This window comes from Gorilla gorilla, chromosome 1 (genome assembly GCF_029281585.2).
Source record: "Gorilla gorilla gorilla isolate KB3781 chromosome 1, NHGRI_mGorGor1-v2.1_pri, whole genome shotgun sequence".
Taxonomy (NCBI): Eukaryota; Metazoa; Chordata; class Mammalia; order Primates; family Hominidae; genus Gorilla; species Gorilla gorilla.
In genome coordinates, this window is record NC_073224.2 from 125965001 (window position 1) to 125983413 (window position 18413).

Sequence of the window (18413 nt, forward strand, 5' to 3'; positions counted from 1 at the left end):
TTCAACTACCTGGAGTTAGATCGCAGGTTAAGGGCTCGGTTGCACAAGACTAAGGCCCTTACTTCACACGCCAATCATACATAAGTAGTAGCTTGTCACCTGTACTTGTGACTCACCAGCTATAAATCGGGTTACCACTACCCTCTCCTTGGGTTTGATTAATTTGCTAGGAAGGCTCACAGAACTCAGGGAAACGCTTACTAATGTTTGCTGGTTTATTATAAAGGATACTTTAAAGGATACATGTGAAAGCCAGATGAAGAAGTACATAGGGCAAAGTCTGGAAGGGTCCCCAAGTGCAGGAGCCTCTTCCCCTGTGGAATTGGGGTATGCTATCCTCCCTGCACATGGATGCAATGACCAACCTGGAATCTCATCAAGTCTCTTGTTTACCAATTTATTTATGTATTTACTGAGACAGGATCTTGCTCTTTCACCCAGGCTGCAGTGCAGTGGTGCAATCACAGCTCCCTGCAGCCATTACCTCCCAGGTTCAAGTGATCCTCCCACCTCAGCCTCCCAAGTAACTGGGACCACAGACACACACCACCATGTCTGGCTAATTTTTTAATTTTTTTGTAAAGTTGGGGTCTACTTATGTTGCCCAGGGTGGTCTCAAACTCCTGGGTACAAGTGATCCTCCTGCCTCAGCCTCCTGAGTAGCTGGGACTATAGGCATGCTCCACCATACCCAGCTAATTTTTTTAAAATTTTCTTAGACACAGGATCTGTGTTGCCCGGGCTGTCTTGAACTCCTGGCCTCAAATGATCCTCCTGCCTCAACCTCCCAAGTAGCTGGGATTACTAATAGGCATGATCCACCACGACTGGCTATATTACTTATTTCACAAAAGAGTTTTATAGGTGTGCCTTATATTGACATACTATTTTAATTTTATATCTTTCAGATATTTGGATTTGACCTGCATTTTGGAATTTATCTACACTTAAAATGCCACCAGCAGTTGGAGGTCCAGTTGGATACACCCCCCCAGATGGAGGCTGGGGCTGGGCAGTGGTAATTGGAGCTTTCATTTCCATCGGCTTCTCTTATGCATTTCCCAAATCAATTACTGTCTTCTTCAAAGAGATTGAAGGTATATTCCATGCCACCACCAGCGAAGTGTCATGGATATCCTCCATAATGTTGGCTGTCATGTATGGTGGAGGTAAGTACCCATTAAGGCCTGCTCTTTTAATTTTCATGAAGCAGCCAGAGTGTCTGTATTAGGTAACTTTAAAAAAAAAAAAAAAAGTCTTATTCAGTGAGATGTTTTGAAATGTTATTTCTTAAAGTTTGGTGTTTAGAGTCACATTTTTCATTCCTGATAACAATAGCAACTCTTGCTATAGTATATTATAGTATTTCAAAACAGAAATGAGAAAATTGTGAGGGACCTTGATTTGCTCCAACTGATGTATCATTGAGCTTAAAAGACTTATAAAAATGATGTATTCACAACTGGGTTTTTTTTGTTGATCCCTGCTAGACTCTTGAAATGTAAACATAAATATAGATTTTTAAAAATTGATGTTGGGAGGATTAAAATAAATCAGACTAGCCTGAATGGCATGGTTCAAAGTCTCAGGTAAAATCTTTATATGATGTTAGAATTAACTGAAAAAACCTCCTCCGTATTACTTGTGATGTTATGAGTCCTAAAAGCATTTCAGCTGCACCCTAAACTTAAATTTTACCATATATTTCTCTTTTGTTTTTTTTGGCATATTGTAAAGGAAATGTAGGAAGTAAGTTGCTCACTTAACATCATCTAAAATACTGTTTCTAGCCAATGTAATGATTCTAGGTTTCAACTATAAATAACTTAGCCTTAGGCTGCTAAGGTGGTGCCAGATTCAACCAATATCTGTCAAGTTCTATGAATATATTCAGCACTGGGCTAGGTATTGTGAGTGACAGAAAACACTGACCCCTTCCTTTGAGAAGTTTATAATCCTTTTGAGACAGTAATATTATGATCGTGAAACAGGAATAAGCAGTTGAAATCATAATTTCATTAAGCCTGTAATTAAATCGTCCAGAAGAAACAGGTAACTGGCTGCCATGGAGAAAGAGAAACTGGGTGACTGGGAACAGGATTAGGAAGACTTATGTTTCCACTGTTTATCTTTTTGTGCCTTTTACATTTTGAACGTAGGCCTATTTTGTCTATCAAATTAAAGAACCTAAGTGCTTAATTGTAGTGTTTTTTTTTTAATAAGTTCAGAGAAATCAAAATGGACTTTGGGCATTAGCTTCTGAGAGCCAATAATTTTGTAGGCTTTGAACTCCATTCTGCCAGGATTTTAATCAGGTTTTGACTATGATGGCTTGAAGAAATTGGTATAAACATTACCCAGAGGTACTCCAGGTGTTCAGTATCTTCTTAAGTTGACTACAAACCAGAAGTTTACATGTTGCTATTCTGTGCTACCAAAGAGCTAGAAAGCCACTTGTGTTTTGCATCAAAAGTAAGTGATGTCAGTTTTATTAGTTGCACATGACACTTTCCTTTGGGGAAACAGTTCCTTCTTTGTCCTTACTCAATTAGTGAGATAACTAGCACATTTTTTTGAGTTTGTATTAAATGTACCCCTTTCTATTTTTAATGATAGCTAATTAGGCCTATCCTTCCTGAAATAACACTAAAAGACAAAACGCCTATCATGAACCTTGTTGCAGAATTTTTACTAAATGGGTTGTTTGGTTTGGTTTGGTTTCTAAATAGTATATCCCCTAATAGTTTTCATCACTTTTACAACAGTGATAATCCTTTAACTTGTTCATTTGGACCACAATCTGAACACTAATATGTTTTGAGATATGGTTGGTTTTGTTTTCTTTTTTAGTGCTTTGGGTCAGAGATATACAGTGATGGTTGTTAAAGTATATTTTGCGGGGAGGAGATCTTACCTGCCTACTTTTGGTTTGTTTATTTGTTTTTCCTTTTTTTTTTAAACATGAAAGTATAAATTTTATCAGTTCCACAAGGGTCACCTTAACACTTGTGGTTTGGAATTTTAAATATTTCAAAAACTTTAACTTCTACAGTATTAACTTCTACCTCAGAGTCAACAGTGTGGTGATATTGATCTTTGTTTTGTGGGATTTTTTTTTCTTTTTTTTTTTGACACAGGGTCTCACTGTTGACCAGGAGTACAGTGGCATGATCATGTCTCCCTGCACCCTCAGCCACCTAGGCTCAAACCATCCTCCTGCCTCAGCCTCCCCAGTAGCCGGTGGCCCTACTACTATGCTCAGCTAATTTTTTATTTTTGTTAAGTAGAGATGGGGTCTCACTCTATGGCCCAAGCTGATCCTTTTTTTTTTTTTTAAGTTTTTTATTATTTATTTATTTATTTATTTTGAGATAGGGTTTCTCACTCTGTCACTCAGGCTGGAGTGCAGTGGCACAATCACCACTAACTGTAGCCTCAGCCTCCCTGGCCACAGGTGATCGGTCCTCCCCCTTCACCCTGCCAAGTAGCTAGGACTACAGGCTTGCACCACCACGCTCGGCTAATTTTTGTATTTTTTGTAGAGATGAGTTGTTGCAGTGTTGCCCAGGGTGGTCTTGAACTCCTGGGCTCAAACAATCTGCCCACCTTGGCCTCCCAAAGTGCTGGGATTACAGGCATGAGCCACCATGCCTAGCCTGGTATTTATCTTTGTAATTCTGACTGTACAAAGTCTTATGACTACAGTGGCATGATCTCTGCTCACTGCAACTTCTGCCTCCTGAGTTCAAGCAATTCTCCTGCCTCAGCCTCCTGAGTAGCTGGGACTGCAGGTGTGGACCACTACGCCCAGCTAGTTTTTGTATTTTTAGTAGAGATGGTGTTGGCCAGGTTGGTCTTGAACTCTCCTGACCTCAGGTAATCCACCTGCCTCAGCATCCCAAAGTGCTGGGATTACAGGCGTGAGCCACTGCGCCCGGCAAAGGCCAGTTCTTGATGTAGCACCTTAGAGAGACTTGGTCCTATGAAACACATGAATAATCAAAAGCTTTAATTCCTTCTTAACATGCTTATCTTATGTATATATACATACATAACATCTATATCTATATGGATGGAGATGGAAAGAGAGCACCTTCTGTCTGTGTCATGTGAAAGCGTAAATAAGCATGTACACCAGTATCATGATCACTGCCAGTATTTGTTGAGGACCAACTAAACACCTCACATATATTAGTTAATTTTTTATTCTTTCAACAATCCTATAAAGTAGTTTAATAATAACCTCTGAGAAACAGACAAGAATATGGTGAAACCAAAACTTAAAATAGGGTGCCCTGGGGCTACAGCCTATCCTTTTAATGTTAGTATACTGTACCGCAACTCTGAATAGTAAAACTAGACTATAAGTAACTGAAGTATTTTTCATAGTATTTATGGAAATAGAATATGCCAATATGTGATCATTAGTATATTCTGAATATACGTACATTCAATATGTGTTTTTAGAAATAGACTCTATGTTTGGATAAGACTTTCTTGTAATTAAGATTTTGAAATTTGGAAAAGGCAAATTACAGATTATACCTATTTATAGCAAGTAAGAAGAGAAGGCCAGGCACGGTGGCTCACACCTATAATCCCAGCACTTTGGGAGGCCTAGGTAGGTGGATCACTTGAGTCCGGGATTACAAGACCAACCTGGGCAACATGGTAAAACCCTGTCTCTATAAAAAATACAAAAATTAGCCTGGCATGGTGGCATGCACCTGAAGTCCCAGCTACTCGGGAGGCTGGGCAGGCAGATTGAATGAGCCCAGGAGGTCGAGGCTGCAGTGAACTCTGATAGTACCACTGCGTTCCAGCCTGGGTGACAGAACAACACCTTGTCTCAAATTAAAAAAAAAAAAAGGCCAGTTGACATTTGATTCCTCTTCTCAAAAACTGATACATAGGTCAGTCATGGTGGCTTACACCTATAATCCCAGCACTTTTGGAGGCAGTGGTGGCAGTATCACTTGAGCCTAGGAGGTTGGGTCTGCAGTGAGCTGTGATTGCACCACTGCTCTCCAGCCACAGAGGGAGACTGGTCGCAAAAAACTGATACATTAAATGCATAAAATGTTTTCTTGTTTCTTATAATGCTTTTCATTTGGTTCCTTTTCTCACATACAAGAAATGCTGATTTTTATATGCATATAGTTAGCTGAGGAAATGTCTGGTTTTCTTGGATAATACTATTTCCTATTCTCTTGAGTTGTTACACCCACGTTGTGTTGACTGTTATCTGATTTAATCTTATCCTGCAAGCATTTTTTTTCACAATTGTACTACCATGAAACTTAATAATATAGGCATGGAACCAAGTAATTCTGAAGGATATATTTGGGTGGGTTTTTTTTGTTTGTTTGTTTTTTGAGACAGAACCTCACTCTGTTGCCCAGGCACGATCTCATCTCACTGCAACTTCTGCCTCCCAGGTTCAACTGATTCTTTGCCTCAGCCTCCTGAGTAGCTGGGACTATAGGCATGCACCACCACACCTGGCCCCTGAAAGATATATTTGGTTTAGTACCTGAATTTGGATGTAACTAGGAACTTTTTCTTTTTTAATCAAGATTACCTAATTGCAACACTACTTAAACTTGGAAAAAATGATCATGCATTTTTGTCTTTTTTCTTTTTGTTGTTGTTGTTGTTTTTGTTTGTTTGTTTTCTTTATAAATGACCAAGTCTCAGGTATTCTTTTATAGCAATGCAAACAGACTAACACACAGCACCCCAGGAGGTTTCATTCTTCATTTGGTGGTGACTTTACTGTTAGGTTTTTGTCCAAATACTTCCATCCCTAAGAATGTACTGAGGCACTTCTAAATTAAAGTGTGAGAAACAAAAGAGGTTACAGAAGAGCCTTGGGCAACCTGAGAAACGATGGGCCTAGCAGAAGTAGTTGGGACATTCGTAAGCAACCAAATGCCAGGCTTGATTAAAGGCCTCCACAACATCTGGCTCCAGGGGCCCTTCCTCTGCCGCTGCCAAGTTCTGCTCCAACTGTTCCAGGCTGGACATGCCCAGGATGACTGCGTCCCCGTGGGCACCCTGCAGCTGTGAGTGGTGGTACATCCACCAGAGGGCAGCCGAGGTCATGCTGGGGGCACTGGCGCCATATGCGGCCTGCAGGGCCTTCTCCACCAGGGCAATGCCATCGAAGTGGTGGCATTTTTTTTCAAGATTAATTGTTATCCGTTCAAAGATATTTTTTGAGTCTTCTATGTGTTTGGCACCATGGTAAGTGCTAGGGATACAAAAGTGAGTAAGAAGATACTGTTCTTGCTTTTCAGGAGTTCCTGATCCAGTTGAAGGGAGATGGACAAGTTTATTTCAGTAGTATCTTGTGCTTTGATTACAGACCTCAGCACATGGAAGGCTGGCTTTAGTTTAGATTAAGTCAGAGTTCCTGTGGAAATTCAAAAATGCGTTTCGTTACTAAAGGCCAGTAACAGTTTAATCAAGGCCAAATCACTTGCTTAAACTTACTACTGGCTGTGAGAATATAAGTGTACAGTGAAACAGAATTTGTGCATTTTTGTGCATGACATTTTGCTCTTATACCTTGAGTTTTGGTCTTTGGCTGGGACTTGTTTATGAACCTACAGATTGTCTTACAAGTGGCTGTGGTGTCAGGGTGAAATGATTTAGCCAGCAGGGCTACCCAAGTCTCCATTTCTTACCCACCCTATGGGGACTGCTTCAACACAGACATAAACATGCTGCTGCCGTTACCTTATTGCACTCGTCACACAGGGAGGCTAGAAGGCTTGATTCAGGGATATGATTGGATTTTAAATCCCAGTCTTACAAGTGGCTGTGGTGTCAGGGTGAAATGATTTAGCCAGCAGGGCTACCCGTCTCCAGCTCCCTGGAGTTGGCGGCCGCGTGGCTTTAGGGATTGCTGTTTGTTTGTTTTTGAGACAGAGTTTCACTCTTGTTGCCCAGGCTGGAGTGCAATGGCTCAATCTCGGCTCACCGCAACCTCCGCCTCCTGGATTCAAATGATTCTTCTGCCTCAGCCTCCTGAGTAGCTGGGATTACAGGCATGCGCCACCACGCCCAGCTAATTTTGTATTTTTAGTAGTGATGAGGTTTCTCCATGTCGGTCAGGCTGGTCTCGAACTCCTGACCTCAGGTGATCCACCCACCTTGGCCTCCCAAAGTGCTGGGATTGCAGGCATGAGCCACCACGCCCACCCTGTCTTTCAGGAGGCTGAGGCAAGAGAATGGCATGAACCTGGGAGGCGGAGCTTACAGTAAGCGAGATCAGGCTACTGCACTCCAGCTTGGGTGACAGAGTGAGACTCCGTCTCAAAAAAAACACAACACCACAAACCACATTTATGATAACATACAAGTACTCTAAAATCTAGATGCATTTATACGTCTCCTATCACTGCGTGTGTCTGAAATTTAAAACAGAACATACTTTCTACTAACATGTTTTTGTTTTGTTTGTTTGTTTTTTGAGACAGAGTCTCACTCTATTGCCCAGGCTGGAGTGCAGTGGCACAATCTTGGCTCACTGCAGCCTCCACCTCCCAGGTTCAAGCCATTCTCCTGCCTCAGCCTTCGGAGTAGCTGGGATTACAGGCACGCGCCACCACGCCTGGCTAATTTTTGTATTTTTAGTCGAGACGGGGTTTCACCACGTTGGCCAGGCTGGTCTTGAACTCCTGACCTCCGGTGATCCACCTGCCCCAGCCTCCCAAAGTGCTGGGATTACAGGCGTGAGCTACTGCGCCCAGCCACTTTCTACATACATGTTAATCGTATCCTAGATACATCAAGAACCTTGTGAACATCCATTACCAAGGTGTTTTCAGCCTGCCTTGCCATAAACGAGAAAGATTAAGGATAACTTCAGGTCTTTTGTATTTTAGTAAAATTCCATCCAGTATTTTTAGATTTAGAACCTGCACAATTAATTATGTTTTCTAACATCTTTATTTTAGTACACATGTGACTCAGAAGTAATTATAGAAAGCAATATTCTTATCATTGCTGCTTGTTTATTTTGGAGGATTTGTCATTCATTGTCATTCATACTTGTGTAGATGTGAGGGAGCAGTTTCCTTTATATTACTACATTTTTGGTTATCTTTTAGGTCCTATCAGCAGTATCCTGGTGAATAAATATGGAAGTCGTATAGTCATGATTATTGGTGGCTGCTTGTCAGGCTGTGGCTTGATTGCAGCTTCTTTCTGTAACACCGTACAGCAACTATACTTCTGTATTGGAGTCATTGGAGGTGAGTTACTACTGATTCATTTGGAAGCATTAGTTTATGGCTGGCTATTTTGTATTTACCTGCATTCATCTTTCAGATCTCTGGAGTGAAATTCTTTTCTTATAGAAATGACTTGATTATCATTTTGAAGAACTAGAGATAAAAGTATTAGAAAAGCAAACTTTTAAAGAAATTGCCATTATATAATGGATATTTATTGTTTGTCGAATGAGTGAATGAATTGAAAGAATGATTGCATTCCTTGTCCTAAGAATAGCCAGTAGTGGTAGATACAACGTGTGTGGCAACTTGGTGCGAGAGTGGCTATTTGATAGAATGTCCACATAACATTTCTGAGGGGTAGAGGATACGCTTGATAATTCCTCCCCCATTTTAAAAATCACTAAATTAAGATAATGAACTGTTGATGAGCATAATGAATAAAAGTTACCCATAACTTCACAATCCAAAGAATATCATTAACATTTCTATGTATATCCTTCCATGTGTTTTTCTATGCACAGATACACCTCTTTTTGAGCAAAAAAGGATCAAATTATGTCTAATATTTTATAACCAGATTTTTGTCAGTATTAAGTTGAAAGTTTTGTGAACATGAATATATTCTTCGTATAAATTTGTAGAAAGGGAACTGCTGTGTGTTTGTTTTTACATATGTATGCTAAATTGTCCTCCAAAAAAGTTATACTCACTTATTATCCCACCACAATATATCAGAGATTCCAAGATTATCCCTTTTGTCAACAATGGGATATTGTCTTTTTTAAAAAAATAATTGCCAGTTTAACAGGTGAGAACAGTATCTCTTGGTTTTAATCCTTATTTTCTTCTTTTTTTTTTTTTGAGACGGAGTCTCGCTCTGTCTCCCAGGCTGGAGTGCAGTGGCGCGATCTCAGCTCACTGCAAGCTCTGCCTCCTGGATTCACGTCATTCTCCTGCCTCAGCCTCCTGAGTACCTGGAACTGCAGGTGCCCGCCACCACGCCTGGCTAATTTTTTGTATTTTTTTTAGTAGAGACGGGGTTTCATCGCGTTAGCCAGTGTAGTCGATCTCCTGACCTTGTGATCCGCCTGCCTCGGCCTCCCAAAGTGCTGGGATTACAGGCGTGAATCACCTTGCCCGGCCTTCTGATGTTGAATTTTGTTAAAAAGTATTTTTAAAATTCAGTCTTTTCCAATGTTTTCCCCTTATTAAACATATAAATTTTTATGTATTCAAAAAGTATTTTATGGTTTCCATCTTGTATATCATCCTGAGAAAGTTGTTTTCTACTCCAAGATTATGAAAATATTTGTCCACTTCTGTTTAATGCACTTTAGTTTTTATATTTTAAAAATCTGGTTTTGTTGTTGTTCTTTTGTTTTGTTTTTTTGAGACACAGTTTCACTCTCACTGCCAGGCTAGACTGCTATGGCATGATCTCGGCTCACTGCAATCTCCGCCTCCTGGGTTCAAGCGATTCTCCTGCCGCAGCCTCCCAAGTAGCCGAGATTATAGGCGCCCGCTACCACACCCAGCTAATTTTTGTATTTTTAGTAGAGACGGGGTTTCACTATGTTGGCCAGGCTGGTCTCAAACTCCTGACCTCATGGTCCGCCCGCCTCTGCCTCCCAAAGTGCTGGGATTACAGGCGTGAGCCACTGCACCTGGCCAATTTTTGTGTTTTTAATAGAGACGGGGTTTCACCATGTTGGCCAGGCTGGTCTCAAACTCCTGACCTCAGGTGATCCGCCTGCCTCGGCCTCCCAACATGCTGGAATTACAGGCATGAGCCACCACGCCCAGCTACATTTAAAAATTCCAAATGGCTGAAAACATCTGACATAAGATGAGAAAAAAGAAATATAACTCTATTTGTTCCCACATGGTTAATCAGTTGGTTCATTTGCTCTTTTATTAATTTATTTATGAAATATTTATTGAGCAACAACTGTATGTGTGTTAGGAACCATTTTAGGTGCTGTAGAGATAGAGCAACAAGTCAGGCAGTTACACTCTTTAATAGGAGGAGACAAACAGTACAACTCATAAATAAATTAATAAATAAGAAAAATATCAGGTAGTGATAAATGCTATATAAAGCCTTTAACTGAGTGTTGTGACAGGGAAGAACTGGGCAAGCAATGAAGGTAAGGGCTCACTGAAGAATCAACTATGAAGTAGAGACCTGCATAACAACAGGGAACCAGATTTGTGAAAATGTAAGGGATCATAGACCGTAGAGCTTATTAACAAATGTAAGAATGGTTTGCTGTGAGGTCAGGGAGGAAGTTCTTTGAATATTACTTTTGCTAGCACTATTTATTGAATAATTTCTCTCTATTAATTTAAAATGCTACTTTATCTTACATTAAATGTTTCCATATATTTCAACTCTGTTCCTGGACTTTCTATAGTGTTTCTGCACTTTCACTGACGAATTTTTACCGGTTCCTGAAACAGGGCCACACTGCTCTAATGATTGTAGCTTTTGTAAAGCCATTTAAATAATTTGTTCTGGTTGGTCCCACTTTTTCCTCTGCACCGTCAAAAATTTCCTAGTAGCTCTGTATTTGTTCTGTAAGTATCCTTTAGAATCATTTACCTTGATCTGAAAGTAAAATTCACTGGCATTTTCATTGGATTGCATTAAATTAGTACATTCAGGCTGGGCGCGGTGGCTCACGCCTGTAATCCCAGCACTTTGGGAGGCCGAGCCAGGTGGATCACGAGGTCAGGAGATCGAGACCATCCTGGCTAATACGGTGAAACCCCGTCTCTACTAAAAATACAAAAAAAAAATTAGCCGGGCGTGGTGGTGGGCGCCTGTAGTCCCAGCTACTAGGGAGGCTGAGCCAGGAGAATGGCGTGAACCCGGGAGGTGGAGGTTGCAGTGAGCCGAGATCGCGCCACTGCACTCCAGCCTGGGCAACAGAGCAAGACTCTGTCTCAAAAATAAATAAATAAATAAATTAGTACATTCATTTCAGGAGCCTTGACATCTTAACAATGTTGTGTTTTATTTTCCCAAAACTTTGTGTGTATTTTAAATTATCTGATCTCTCAGGAAAGTTTCACAATTGGAGCCTTAGGAATTGGACTGTTTAAGTTTTGGTGCTATAGTGGAAGGGATCATTTTGTACTATATGTTATTTCTTTCGTTTTTGTTTTTGAGACAGGTTCTTTCTCTGCAGCCCAGGCTGGAGTGCAGTTGTGTGATCATAGCTAACCATAGCCTCAAACTTCTAGGCTCCAGTGATACTCCAGCTTTAGCCGCCCAAGTAGCTAGGACTGCAGGCACACACTACCATACCTGACTAATTTTCGAATTACTTTTTGTAGAGACAGGTCTTGCTATGTTGCCCAAGGTGGTCTTGAACTCCTGGCCTTAATCAATCCTGCCGCCTTGGCTTCCCAAAGCGCTGGGATTATAGACATGAGCCACTGCAGCTGGCCTTATGCATTTTCTAGTGTAAATTTGTTTTATCTCTACTGTCGACTTAATGATCTTATATGGTTATAATAATCCTTCCGGTGATTTTGTTAGATTAGACAAAATAGTTATTCACCTTCAAATAATAAAAAGAACAATAATAAAAATAACATGTATGAAGTGCTTACTACATACTGGGCACTGGGTACTAAGTGCTTAACAAATCTTTTCTTCCTCACAACAGTGCCCTGTGCCTGTTTTACATATTAGGAAGCAGTCATAGGAGGGTATACATGTCTGAGATTATGCAACCAGTAAGCCCTGATACTGAGATTTGAACCCATGTCTGTTTTAGAACTCATACTTTAAACCACTACATAACATGTCCTCTAATAATGAGGATTTATATCCTATTCCTTCCATTATTTATACCTCTCATTATTTATTTATTTATTTATTTATTTATTTATTTATTTATTTATTTATTTATTTTTTGTCTTCACAGGTCTTGGGCTTGCCTTCAACTTGAATCCAGCTCTGACCATGATTGGCAAGTATTTCTACAAGAGGCGACCATTGGCCAACGGACTGGCCATGGCAGGCAGCCCTGTGTTCCTCTGTACTCTGGCCCCCCTCAATCAGGTTTTCTTCGGTATCTTTGGATGGAGAGGAAGCTTTCTAATTCTTGGGGGCTTGCTACTAAACTGCTGTGTTGCTGGAGCCCTCATGCGACCAATCGGGCCCAAGCCAACCAAGGCAGGGAAAGATAAGTCTAAAGCATCCCTTGAGAAAGCTGGAAAATCTGGTGTGAAAAAAGATCTGCATGATGCAAATACAGATCTTATTGGAAGACACCCTAAACAGGAGAAACGATCAGTCTTCCAAACAATTAATCAGTTCCTGGACTTAACCTTATTCACCCACAGAGGCTTTTTGCTATACCTCTCTGGAAATGTGATCATGTTTTTTGGACTCTTTGCACCTTTGGTGTTTCTTAGTAGTTATGGGAAGAGTCAGCATTATTCTAGTGAGAAGTCTGCCTTCCTTCTTTCCATTCTGGCTTTTGTTGACATGGTAGCCCGACCATCTATGGGACTTGTAGCCAACACAAAGCCAATAAGACCTCGAATTCAGTATTTCTTTGCGGCTTCCGTTGTTGCAAATGGAGTGTGTCATATGCTAGCACCTTTATCCACAACCTATGTTGGATTCTGTGTCTATGCGGGATTCTTTGGATTTGCCTTCGGGTGGCTCAGCTCCGTATTGTTTGAAACATTGATGGACCTTGTTGGACCCCAGAGGTTCTCCAGCGCTGTGGGATTGGTGACCATTGTGGAATGCTGTCCTGTCCTCCTGGGGCCACCACTTTTAGGTATAGTATATCTCCCTACTAATGTGGGTCTATTACAAAACAAGCATGTAAGATGGGAATGCTGACAGAAAGCAAACATTAGTGAGCTATTTGGGTAAGAATAAATCTTTCTCATTTATGTACCCTTGATGCTGGGACAATGCTTGGCACAGCATAATTGCTCAAATATAGAATCTAATTAAATGGAACCATCAAGGCAAAGGGGGGATCAAATATTGTTACAAATGTCAGTGTTTTTTCTTTTTTTTTGAGATGGAGTCTTGCTCTGTTGCCCAGGCTGGAGTGCAGTGGCACCATCTCAGCTCACTGCAACCTCCGCCTCCCAGGTTCAAGCGATTCCCCTGCCTCAGCCTCCCGGTAGCTGGGATTACAGATGCATGCCACCATGCCTGGCCAATTTTTATATTTTTAATAGAGACAGGGTTTCGCCATGTTGGCCAGGCTGGTCTCTAACTCCTGACCTCAAACGATCCACTTGTCTCAGCCTCCCAAAGTGCTGGGTAACAGATGTGAGCCACTGCACCTGGCCTAAAATATGTTTTTTTCTGATCGCAAAACTGATGTGCTTAGTGTAGAAAAGCATGTAGAAAAACAACGCAATCTTTAAAGCGCTAGTGATTATTTCATTTTAAAAATGAAGTATATTTCACATAAGTTTTTTTTTTTTTTAAGACAGTCTTGGTCTTGTTGCCCAGGCTGGAGTGCAATGGCGCGATCTCGGCTCACTGCAACCTCTGCCTCCTGGGTTCAAGCAATTCTCCTGCCTCAGCCTCCCAGGTAGCTGGGATTACAGGCACCCACCACCATGCCCAGCTAATTTTTGTATTTTTAGTAGAGACGGTTTCACCATGTTGGCCAGGCTGGTCTTGAACTCCTAACCTCAGGTGGTCCACCCGCCTTGGCCTCCCAAAGTGCTGGGATTACAGGCATGAGCCACCGCACCTGGCCCATAAATTTTTTAAAAACACACAAAAAGCAAAAAAAAAAAAAAGTTTATTTCAGTAGCAGTAGTATAATAATAGCTACCATGTAAGCTCACAGTGTACCAGAGACTGTCCTTATCATTTTGTATCTCCTGTTGTATCTCACAAGTCCATATGAGGTAGGGCTGTTTTAGTCCCCATTTTGTAAGTGAACAGAGGCTTCAAAAGGTGAAATAAGTTGGCTAAAATCATACAGCTAGAAAATTAATTATAACTTGGGAACTATTCCTGAAGGTTATTGAATACTTTATCTTTCAAATTAATAGCTCAATACATAACACGTAGTGAAAAAATAATTTGACCCTCCTTCTGGATGTGACTCATACTTTAGGAATTTTGATTTGGGGAGTGAGTGAGTATATAACAGAAGATCCATAGCTGCCTTTTGAGATCACTGTCTTCTTCCATATCATACCCAGTGAGTTACTAAGTTCTATGAGTTTTTATGCTCTAAATCTTGTTCTCATCTGCCCATTTTTCTCCATCACAACTACCACCCTTATCCAAAGCTCCTGTCTCCTGTTTGGGCTGCTCCTAACTGTAACCTCCTAACTGGTCTACCTGTATCAGTTCTAGCTGTTCTTCAGTCTCCTTGAAGTCTCCAGTTCAGAACTCTTCAAGATTTCTTAAAACTCTCCAGTTGCTTCCCATTACTTTCAGGGTGAAAAGCAAATTCCCTAATGTGGCTTGCAAGGCACTGCATGGGCTGGCCCCAGCTGTCCTTCCAGCCTCATTTCTACCACTGGCCTCCTGCTCTCTGTGCCCCAGCAACCTGGCCCTTCTTTCCCCTCACACACCATGCTCTCTCCTACCATTGTGCCTTTGCACTACAGTTCGCTGCCTGGATCTAATTCCCATCTCCTTTCTCCTAGATAATTCCTATCCTGCAAATCCCAGCTAAGTTGACACTTTAAGGAAAGCTTTCTTGACCCCACTTCTTTCAAACTCTCCTGGTAGTACTTGTCACAGTTTGTGTAGTTACTTGATTAACATCTCTTGTCCACTGAACTGTGGATCTATCCTCGGGGCTTAGCTGAGCCAGTGCCTGGTATATGATAAAGGCTCAATAAATATTGTTGAATGAATGATGCCCTGAGTTAGAAAGCCATATGGAATCATATTTAAATTGGTTGTATTAAGTCCTGTTTAAGCATAGAGTAGAATTTTCCCAGAGATACCAGTTCAATGAGATGCTAATAAATTTTACAGTAATGAAAGTTACATGACCAAAATAAAATTTGGAAACATCAAGTTAAATAGGGTTCTTTACTACCAGACTTCACAAAGCCTTTATGAGAAAATAATATGCCATTTATCAATTCATTTGACTTTTGAAACATTAAAGCAGTATCCTTGTAGCACATGCTTAAGGGTGCAGACTTCCGAGTCAGACTTTCTAGGTTTAAAGCCAAGTCATTTCACTTATTAGTTTTGTGACCATGGACAAATTAGCTAACATCTCTGTAATTTAGTTTTTAAATCTGTCCAGTGAGGATGATAATAGAATCTGCCTGTTATAAAGATTAAGCACTTAGAATGGGTGTAAGATATTGCTTTTAAATTTTTAGCACTGGACAAGTGTTTACAGGAATACTCTTTGGGAAATGCTGAGAGAGAAAGAGCATTGGCCTGGGTAAATGGGACAGCACTACGGCCTTGGACAAGACTCCCAAGCCTCTTTTGGCAACACTTATTTCTATAGTGTATTAAGAGAATTGACTCTAGGTGATCACTACGTCTCTTCCATTTCCAGTTTGCCAAGAGTTAACTTTTCAAGTTACTAAAAATAACGGAATATGCAAAGGCCACTTAAAATCCATGATGCATTATAAACAGGATCAGCTAATTTTCAGCAATTCCTTATACTAATTCATCATTTTGGGACTCTTTAAAGATTGGATTGACATCTTTCTGAATGGATCCTTAAGCTTTGCTTGGGGAAAAAAAAAACTGTTTACTCTTAGAAACATAACTGTTTGTGTTGTTTTACATATTTAGGTCGGCTCAATGACATGTATGGAGACTACAAATACACATACTGGGCATGTGGCGTCGTCCTAATTATTTCAGGTATCTATCTCTTCATTGGCATGGGCATCAATTATCGACTTTTGGCAAAAGAACAGAAAGCAAACGAGCAGAAAAAGGAAAGTAAAGAGGAAGAGACCAGTATAGATGTTGCTGGGAAGCCAAAGGAAGTTACCAAAGCAGCAGAATCTCCGGACCAGAAAGACACAGAAGGAGGGCCCAAGGAGGAGGAAAGTCCAGTCTGAATCCATGGGGCTGAAGGGTAAATTGAGCAGTTCATGACCCAGGATATCTGAAAATATTCTACTGGCCTGTAATCTACCAGTGGTGCTCAATGCAAATAGTAGACATTTGTGTGGAAATCATACCAGTTGTTCATTGATGGGATTTTTGTTTGACTCCTTACCAATAGCCTGAATTTGAGGAGGGAATGGTTGGTAGCAAAGGATGGGGGAAAGAAGTAGGTTCTGTTTTGTTTTGTTTTAATCTTAGCTTTTAATAGTGTCATAAAGATTATAATATGTGCCTTAAGTTTTAGTCTTTAGAACTCTAGAGAGCCTTAACTTCTTAAACCATTTTTGCTGAATTCATCTATTTCGAGTGTTGTGTTAAAAGGAAAAATAACAACTAACTTGTTTGAGGCAAATCTAAAATTTAAAATTAATCTTGCTTCATTGTTACATGTAATATATTTCAGACATTTTCACTGGAAGATTTATGAACAGAAATATTGGTTGAAAGTTAGAGATTTTACAAAATGCTGACAAAAATATTTTCCTAGCATCAGTAGATTTCTGGCATATGTTTCTGCTAGCTATATATTTAGGAAATTCAAAGCATAAAACTTTGGCAACATCTTGGCTGTTCTAGACACAGTGTACTTGTCAACCCCTCTCAGGTACCTTTTCTTGGGATGCTGATTAGAAGCCAAGTAAAGTGCTTAAGGTTTGTTTTCATTAAATTAGCTATTTTTGCTCCCCTGTTCAAAGATGCATTTTGAGTGTTTATAGATCACTGCCCTTTTTGAAATCACCTGGTATTATTTTTCTCACTGGAAAAGTTAGTATTAAAATCTACAAAACTACATATTTGTGCCTCCTTGGTAAATACAACACATCTAATTAAATGTAGACAGATATTTCAAACATCAGCTGAATTCACTTAAGTTTTTCCAAAACCTCAGTTAAACTGTGAAGCTATTGGAATTTTTTTTTCCTGGAATTTTTCCCCTTTGATTCACAGTGGTCCCATTTATATCTGCTTCTAGCTTAGTGCTATGTGTGAGATATGTGTGTGTTTGGTGTTTTTGTTTTTTTTTTTAATGTTTGCAAATTAAAAAGGGCCAGAAAAATTTGGCACCAGGCAAACGAATAAAGATAGGATTGGGAAAGAAGTTGCTAAGTGTGCTTAGTTTTAATAAGTAATTCCTTCTCTTTTTTCAGAGAAGGCCTTACAGAAAATTGTTGTGCTTAGAATTGTTGGATGCATTTTTACTCTCCACACAAACCTAAAAATTTTGTGACCCCTTTCACTTACCTGAAAAGTAGAGAAATGGATTCAGTATAAGGATAAGGAGGGAAGGTGGACCAGAATGAAAACTGTAAATACTTTTTTAACCTAATATCACTTAAATCGAGGCAGAAAGATATAGACATTCAATGAATTATATTCAATGCATTTAAAATACCACTGTAATTGACAGAGTAAAAGTATAGATACAAAACCTTGTGTAAGAGGCTGACTTTTCCAAATAAACATTTTTTAAGAAAACATTTCTTCTCCCAAATGTCTATTTTCTTGAGGAAAATATTGCTGTGCCTTCATTTTCATTACCAGGTTTCATTTTGGGCCTTGCTAAATTGAATTAAATCCTCCAGCTTTTGAACCTTGATATTTGTGTATATGATTTATTTTCATTTGAATTTCTCCTTTCCTCTTCTTTGCTGTAAGGCAAGGAGGAGGGGAATTTTAAAACCATCTTATTTGAACTGAGAGCATCCAGAGCAGTTAACCTTAAGGAAACAATGAAAAACTCCCTTTGTATGCCTGGGCATCATGGCAGATAGAGGAAGCGTGTTAGAGGAGAAAACTGCTGCTGAGAGTATTGGCAGGCTTGGCCTCAGTTTGGACTCTGTAATTTTCTTTGGACCCAAGTCTGTAACCTCTGCGTACCTCTTCTCTCTTACCTTCTATAAAAATGAGGATTACTGTTGGTGAGGGAATAAGGAATGTAAGTAAAGGAAATCTGAAAAAATAAAAGTAAAGCAAGTATAAATAACTTTTTCCTCATCTTTATTGTTGAAGTCATATCCACACAGCACTCTCCGTTTAATCTCTGTTCAATAGTTGAATCTCGT

The 18413-nt window shown here is 40.0% G+C and overlaps 1 protein-coding gene across 3 annotated transcripts in view; it reads left to right on the forward strand.

The window, feature by feature from the left end:
- The window catches only part of SLC16A1 (solute carrier family 16 member 1), a 45190-nt gene extending 27362 nt beyond the window's left edge, over positions 1 to 17828 (forward strand). For all 3 annotated transcript variants that reach the window (XM_055355239.2, XM_004026371.5, XM_004026372.5), the window contains exons 2-5: positions 909 to 1169; positions 8118 to 8261; positions 12179 to 13045; positions 16027 to 17828. In XM_055355239.2, coding sequence (XP_055211214.1) covers positions 953 to 1169; positions 8118 to 8261; positions 12179 to 13045; positions 16027 to 16301 — 1503 coding nt within the window. In that variant the 5' untranslated portion in view covers positions 909 to 952 and the 3' untranslated portion in view covers positions 16302 to 17828. The remainder of the gene's footprint in view (positions 1 to 908; positions 1170 to 8117; positions 8262 to 12178; positions 13046 to 16026) is intronic.
- Positions 17829 to 18413: the final 585 nt, after the last annotated feature.